This window comes from Lipophrys pholis (genome assembly GCF_963383615.2).
Source record: "Lipophrys pholis genome assembly, chromosome: 10".
Lineage (NCBI taxonomy): Eukaryota > Metazoa > Chordata > Actinopteri > Blenniiformes > Blenniidae > Lipophrys > Lipophrys pholis.
In genome coordinates, this window is record NC_137640.1 from 13830453 (window position 1) to 13838871 (window position 8419).

The 8419-nt window shown below is 40.2% G+C and overlaps 1 protein-coding gene across 1 annotated transcript in view; it reads right to left on the bottom strand.

Annotated features, from left to right (window-relative positions):
- The window catches only part of LOC308115335 (disintegrin and metalloproteinase domain-containing protein 10), a 32391-nt gene extending 25052 nt beyond the window's left edge, over positions 1–7339 (bottom strand). The window contains exons 1-4 of the mRNA XM_080472781.1: positions 7164–7339; positions 5611–5758; positions 5283–5401; positions 4580–4735 (exon numbers count right to left, since the gene is read on the bottom strand). Of these exons, the coding sequence (XP_080328907.1) occupies positions 4580–4735; positions 5283–5401; positions 5611–5758; positions 7164–7221 (481 nt within the window). The 5' untranslated portion in view covers positions 7222–7339. The remainder of the gene's footprint in view (positions 1–4579; positions 4736–5282; positions 5402–5610; positions 5759–7163) is intronic.
- Positions 7340–8419: the final 1080 nt, after the last annotated feature.

Sequence of the window (8419 nt, forward strand, 5' to 3'; positions counted from 1 at the left end):
AATGAGAAAATACAAAGTCTGTCTGTGTGAAACACTGTCACCATTTCGGGCTCTACAGGTCAGAGATGAGCCTACAATGGAACAGGGACACATGATTGGATCATACCATTCTACCCAAGTCCTTCACCCAATCACAAACCCCCAATTTAGTCCATACATGGCATGAGTGGGGGTTGGGGTGGAAGTAGAGACCTAAAAGGCTGCTGTCAACCCACTAACAAAATTATATCCAGACCTCTCCGGTTTCCCGTTCTCTCTCTCTTTCTCTCCCGCTCTGGTAATGCTATGGTTGGCTCAGGAGAGGTGCCACACTGCCATTGTTGATGAAGAAACTAATTTTATTGCCAAACATTTTGAAACCAAATATCCAAAAGTCCAAAGGTTCTGCAGTTCAATAGAGTAACGGAATGTTATCCAAAAGGAAACCGAGACACAGAGAAAAAGACACTGACGGACAGGAGAACAGCCAGGCAGAGACACGGAAACACAGACGGACCAACAACCAGAACACAAAAGAAAGCCAATCATATACCAAAACCACCAGGTGATGACAATCACATACTCAGGCAAACGTGAAAGACATCAGGGTGGGGAACAGCAATCAAACACAGGTTGTTGTTTTGTTCTTTTGTTGGCAAAGACAGCTTATTGGTGTGATTGCAGCCACTTCCAAAGTGATTGTAAAATCCTGCACCGTAAGTGAACATTAATTTAGACATTTAACAAACGGGGCATTTTTGTACTCTTATTGGATTATTGCACTCCTGTTCTGAGGTCATGACCTTTGTGTTTCATGACTCAGTCATCTAACGTTTCCTGCTGTTCCTTCCTGCTGAAGGCTGCTTCTTTCAAGAGCAAACATACCAAAAATAACATCCGTGACAAACATGGTACTTTAACCTCATTTTCAATTAAAATAGTAAACTCAGGAGCACATGCTCAGCACTCAGATTAAACCTTCGACCTACCAGTGGTTAATTTTTTTTTTTAACAAAAGGGAACACAGTTCCATAAAATGATATCATTTCTATAGTTAATATCTTTGCTCTGACTCACGTATTTCAGATTACTCCTAATAAACTCACATACTATTGCGTCGCAGTAACTGCATCACTTCCTGTTTCACCTGGTAGCCACAGATAGCTGCGCAGAAACTCTTCGGACTACTACCTTATCTATCCAAATTTTTACAGCTAAAAGAGCAATGTAATTCACAGGTTATCTGTAATTTGTTGAGCACAAGTATCAGCTTCACCTGACTGCACCGAAGCCTCTTTTCACTGTTTGAATTGATTCGCCAGCTTAGCCTAGCATTAGCATCAGTGATGGCTTCTCTGTCCTCTCCTTCTACTCCTGCCTCTGTCTCTTGCTCAGTGTGCTTGATGTTTTCTCACTCTTTGGACTCCTTTAGTGATAACGGTATCTGTATTAAGTGCAGCAGTTTGTTAGCTTTGGAGGCGAGGCCTCAGGGATCTTCTCACCAATGACAGGTTCACGTTTCAAAGCGCTTTTGCCCACTCAGCAAGACACAGCTGTTATCAGCAGCTCCAAAATCCGAAACATGAACAAAAGCCTCATTTTCACTGCGCAGTATGTGCTGGCATGGTATGGTACGGGTTTTTGTGTGTTTGTGGAGAGTAAGGAATGTACCGTATCTACCAAAAAGTGTCATACTTTGGCTGGCTTAGTTTTCGGAAACATAAAGATTGTGAAATGATCTTCAATGTTTTAATGCACATTTATCTATAGTTGATTGTTTTTCCTCTATCAGCCCAAAACCAGTTTAGATACAAATGTCTTTTTCAACACACTTTTTATATGAGCAAGTTTATTCCAGACCTCTGCAGAGCTTGACGACAGCTCAGTCATTTGAATCAAATGTGCCGGAGCAGACAACTAAAGCATGCAGGGCAGTGGTTTTCCCAAAAGTAAGGTTAGAAACAGAGATCAAACAATCAGGAATCCAGACATTTAACAAAATGTGTCTTGAGCATTAGCACAATCAAATGTTAGACTTTTATTGCTATAATACCAAAGGTTCAGCCAGTGTCGTATTTCTTAAATCTTCCAAGCAATGTGAATAAATGAAAGTATAAATGACAAATTATAGTATTAAATCGAATGAATCCAAGGTAGACATTCATTCATTCATTCATTTTCTTCCGCTTATCCGTTTCCGGGTCACGGGGGTGACAGTCTGAACACTGTTACCCAGATCACAATGCACCAATTAAGAACCTTCCTGCAGGTGGTGAGCCCATGGGAAGGTGACACACTACACAAATACTGATAATGAAGAAGTCATGGTATTTAAACATTGAAAGTTACCATCAAAGTGTGAGCATTTATTACAACAGATTTACCTTGCAAAAATAGGAGGTTAATATTTACCCTTCATTCATAAAGATGAGAACTTCGAGCAGAGAACATGTGATGCACACACGCACGCACACACACACGTGCTCCCGTGCAATAATGCCCAAACACGAACCCACAAGGCAACAGCACTAAACACTACAACCCAATGTGGCCCACTCTAAAACACATCATGGTTAGAAGAAATGAAAAGTTTGAAAAACCTTTCGAAGCCAAGTTCAGTTTCAATTAATTGAGCCTGTTAATGTTTACTGCATAGATACGTACTAAATACTCCGTAATAACGAGAGAAAGACTGGGTAAGATATTGAGAATGAATCGCAATGAGAATGTCCATCCAACCTACTGTACAGTTTTGCCCAACTTAGTGGGTTTATGATGAATGAATGAAAGTCTCAACGAAGACAATCAGTCCATCCCAGGGCAAACAGAAAGTGACACGTCCACTCCTAAAGTCAATTATAACCTCTAACATGAAACATGCGCTGTCTTTGGACTGTGGAAGGAAACAATATGCTTGAAGAACACCAACATGTGGCCAGGTTGAACTTGCAAACATGTCAGCAATATAAAGGTAAAAAGAAAATTGCTGAACAAATTTGTTTCGGTGTCCCTGACATATAATAAACCAACTAATAGGAAAAACAAGGCTGTGATACAAAAAGCATCTTATAGGAAATGTAGCAGCGACAGGTTACCCACTTTTATTTTGGGTCCATTAATCTTTTTAAAGTCACTAATGTGATCATTTTTAAATCTAAAATCTCATTTGTTAGAAGGAATTTTTCAGGGAGTAAAATGTTGACTTCCAATCATACTTGTCTGATTTAATTAATGAAATATGCATTTTATTCTGCTATCATGGTGTGTGTTGGCATTCAGCATTGGGACTGAAGCTCTTAATCTAAAAAATAAAAGTATTTGATTGTGACCAGGTGTGTTGAGGTCATTTCTATGTATTTGTACAAATTGGACTTCCTTCACTGTGTCTTGTGTTCTGTGTCTAATTGGCGTCATGACATCAAACATCCCATGGGACAGAAACTACCTCACATAACCCTTGTTGCCTCCAGACGACAAGCGCAGGAAGTGAAAATGCACAACAGGGGCATTATGTCACCCCTCATGTCCCATTTTGTCATTTTGCTTGGGAGCATTGATTGTTTATTGACTTATCATCTGCTAAATCTTTCACAGTTTCCTGCTGATATGCTGGCCGATGAATGAAAGAACAGGATGTTATCAGCTGCTGTGATATCTAATGGAGCTACAGTTTTGCTTCAACCTTGAAAGGCGAAAGAAAATGGCGGGAGGAGTTGCAAGGAAGGCAGCCACACAATCTGAGAAGACTTAAGGACAAACACAGGGAGGTTCTGGCACCACTCGATGTGTTTCCAGGAATGGGCTTTCTTGGAAATATTCAAATACTACTTCAATTATGTGCAGTCAACCATGGGAATCATACACACAGAAAAGTACACATGCACATTTTGACAGCTCATTGATGACTACCATCTGGCAAAATCATAAGCCTAATTTTAAGGCAACCAAGAACTCAATTTAATCTGTTATTGTAGAGACCGTCTCTAAGGCCCTAAGAGCCTAAAACAGCCTCTCCATGCTCCTCTTCTACATTAATTATCTCCCTTTTCATTTACCATTTACGCTTTTTGCTGCCGTACTGTACGAGTGAATCCCTCCATTCGCTTTTTTATCATTACGACCCTCACCCCCACCACCCCCTCCTCTTACAAAGATCACACGACCCACAGTTTATCTTTTTTTTGGCTGGTTCCCAGCTAAAAAAGGGCCCCAGCAAGCCCCACAGAGTAAGTACGTGAGTGTGGTTACATTACAACTCTACTCTCACTACAATGCTCCTTGCCCTATAGTAAACTTAGTCTGAACCGGAGCTGGAGGTTGCAGATACTGTATGAAACAAGATGAATAACAGTGGAGTAGAAAACGTGTTTTGCTGCAGTTGTTTGTCCTTCTCTGAGCCTGCCAAGCGGGCTGTGGATCAAACTGTGGAGAGCTAATGTAGAAAGGATTTATGTTTTGTGCTCTTTCCCATCATTTGCAAAAGGCCAGAGACACCAGCTGGAGTTATTGTGTCATTTGTCTTCATTTTTTTTCTAAAACTTTTAGGCTGAATATATGTTCAGCCAAACTTTGAGTTATGATAGTGCGAAAGTATCCTTACCCAAGTCGTCCTCGTGGTAGATGATAGAGTGGTATTGTGATGGGCTGCTGGAATATCTATAAGATGGCTCTATGTGGTAAGTCCCATTGTCTGTATAGATGGTTCCTTCAAATTGGCCATTCAGCACAGACCCATGGCATGCGGAACCTTTCTCACCTATAAGACCGGGTCAAGACAGATAACATGTCAAGGTTTGAGAGAGGGAAAAAAGAGCTAACGGAGATAACTGATAAGCAGAGACAGAATTAGAGTAGGTACACAGAGAGTGAGATAAATGTGAAGATTAGAGGTAATATTTATGCATCAGGAGCAGAAAAGATGGGTAGTAAGGAAACAGAAAAAGCAATAAATTTCCCTGTGAATTTATGGATTTCAGTGAATGTACTTCAAAGCTCAGTAAGAAGAAAATCTGTGTATTATTAACTCAGACCCCCCCACACACAAAAAAACGTGCTGTTAATGTCTCCCATGTGCCTGTCATCACATGGGTTACTGTTGTTGAGTGTAACTCACACTTTTGCTGTTATGATTGATATCATTTAGGAATGTTTTCAGGAAAGAAAATAATGGAAAAGGGAAAAGCGTTTCTTTTCACTTATCTTCAATTGCTGCAAAATATTTTAAAACATACATGTATCTGTTTCAAGTATACAGGACTTATTTCCTATTCTACAGTGAGCGCACCTATTCCAATCATACCCACCCTGTAGCGTTCCTGAGTAGATGTGTGAGAGGTCAGCTGATCTGGGCCCCTCTTCACTGACCACTGTGAACTTTTCCGAAAAGGCTTCTGTGCTTTGTCTCAAAAGCAGGTGGAAATTCCTAAAGGAAACAGAGGCAAAGTTTAAAGATGTGGTCAAACTTTTAGTGTTTTGGGAGCAGCTTGCAAATCAGGGTTATCGTCATATAAGAGACGGCATGCGGTATTAGTTTACAATCCAATATAAAGAGTTTGCTCAAACATTTATAAATTGTTTAGCCAACTGGATGGTTGGAAGTTTGTATTTGGACTTGGAGGAATATAAACTCACCTGTGAAAAGCAGTAAAATCCAAATGAAGAGTATATTCCTGAGGTTGTGTAGCTCTCTTGGCTCTTAAGTGCTTCCTGTGAAGATCCTCTCTGTTGTATGATAAACCCTCATAATATTGAATGTGTGGACTGATGCTATTGACACCACCTGATGGAAAGAAAGACATAAAAGTTAAAAGAAGAAGGCAGCAGTTTTAAAGAGTTTCAATTCTCTGATAGTGCGTCCATCATGTCTAAAATATGCGTTCTGATATTGTGATTACTCATTAGATTGTTTTGTGTGTGTGGTGAGCCTGCAGAATTGTTCATTTGTGTTCAAGTCCATTTTTCAAATACATAAATAACTGCAGTTGAGAAACTTAACCCATAAACGTTTTTATTGTTGGGATAGAAGCTTTAATTTTTTAGTGTCCGTGTATATCACCAGTGAAAGAAACTTACATGCTAAGTTGAAGAATGGCCATTTAAAATTACAAATGAAATCAAAATGTTTGGATATATTATTAGTGAACTTATGTGCTCTTTCTTAATCTTCATTGCACTTGTGAAAGAAAACCATATACTTTTCAGAATCTGGCCTGGTCTTGAGAAACTGCCCATTGGTTTGACTCTGAAGGCACCTACTAGGCAAGGGCAAGTTTTTGACTTCACTGTAATATCTTAGTGAATCAGATCTAAGAAATGGTCCACAGACTTACCTTGTCATTATCTGTGGAACTACAAAGAAAACAGGTTAAGAACGACTGCAAATAGAGTCATTCAGTGGTTCCTATTATGTCATTTAAGTCAATCTAAAAGACATAATTAAGGGTGCATACCAAACTCTCTGTTCATCAGTCTGTTCATGTGCTATACCTTCTTTATCCAACTTAAAATTATGGGAAGCTGGAACCAATCACACGGCTAAGCACAAAATGACACCCATTAGGGTTTGCTAATCTACCTCATTAGTATGTCTTTGAATTGGAGGAGACAGCCAGAAGACTTGGAGAGACCCACACACGCATGGGAAAATAATGAAACGCCTCACAGAAAAGTGAAATAATTAAACTAGGGTTGTTTTTTTGTTTTGCTTCTTTGTGAGAGGAAACCCTTTATCTTTGTCCAAACTTAAGTCAGGCTAGCTTTAAAAGTGTTGTCTTTCTGGCACCACCAAGTAAAATCTGACTTTTACTTTAGCTCACATTTGGGAAGTCTCAGACAGCCGACCACATTCCAGTGCATGCTGGTAGTGAGTGACGCACTCCATTAATCGCAAATAAATTCTTAAATGTGTTGTCTACAAGTATTGTGCTATGAGGGCTTCTTTTTGTTGTTCGGCATTCCTCAATAAACAGGCCGAGGCGTGTCCAGAAACACCAGGGGAGACCAGTCCTCCCGCCAGAGAGGTGACACACATACACCAGTACAACAACCACTTAAAGAGGGTACAGTGTGGACACACACACACACACACACACACACACACACACACACACACACACACACACACACACACACACACACACACACACACACACACACACACACACACACACACACACACACCCTACCTGTAATCCAGTTAACAGTCATCAGAACCAGTAGCAGAGAGCAGAGTTGAACCTCCATTGTTTCTCTTTTCTCCTCACAGTTCTTCTTGTTTAGCCTCTTTTGTTCCAGTCCTTTTTCGCTTTTTCATGCCTTTTCTTGTTGCTCCTCTACTCACCAGCCTCCTACACAGGAATGTGACTAGTTAGACAGTTCAAGCCACAACTCAAAACTGAAACAGCAGGGAGGCATATTCAGACTTGTTTGGTAGAATGTAAGGAGATGCAGGAAGCCATGGAGTTGAGGATGGAGTTAAATTAATTGCTCTGAGAGTCAGAGATTTGTCCATTGATAAGAACATAATCTGAGAGTGTAATATCAGCCAATTTTACATGTTCAAACTTTGATTTGCAGAAATTAACATCAGAGTAACATGATGTTGCTCACCCAGAAGAAGAGACTAAGCAGCCAAAAGGTTTTATCTCTTCTATAACACTTATATCCTGTTGAGGGTCGCAGGGAACAGGAGCAGCTAGAAGCTAACTATGGGCAAGGGCAGGGTACAGGGTGGACAGGTCACCAGTCTATGACAGGTTTCTCAAGACATTTAATTCAAAATTACAGAATTGATCTTGTTGGTGGTGGTGGACACACAATAATAAAATGCGACCAGGTACCAAAATGGTTTTCCACTGATGTAGTTTAGTTGCATGGACAACATTTCAGGAAGGTATATGGATATTCAAGAAATGTGTCTGTATCATTGTAAGTGTTCCCAGTGTGCTCCAATGATGTGGTGTCCCACCATACTTCATTATTGTAATCATAAAAAATGTTCCATTTCAATCCATATAACGGATATTAAAACCTTTAAGGAATTTAAAGTGTGTTGCTTCCAGAAGTCTTTGGGTTGTGAACCAGTGCAATATCTGGTTTTCACATACAGCTGCAGTTTCCCTCCACGGGGTACAAATTAGGTACTCACTGAGAGATGACAGAACCAGGTACAGGTCAGGATCTTTATTATGTTTCCTAACTATTTTAAGAAGTGACACAGGGGCGATTTTGGTGTCTTGCTAAAAGCCTGAGCAGCTGGTTCAGAGAACACGGAGCCCCCTGGAGTCAGCAAACAAGTGCAGTACCTGACTATTATTTCAGAATCAATACTCCATCGATGTTGGTCAACCACGGTGCAAACACAGAGAGACAGACAATCACACACATACTCACATTTGTACTTAAGGTCAATTTACAGTGACCAATTAATCGTAAATAATAG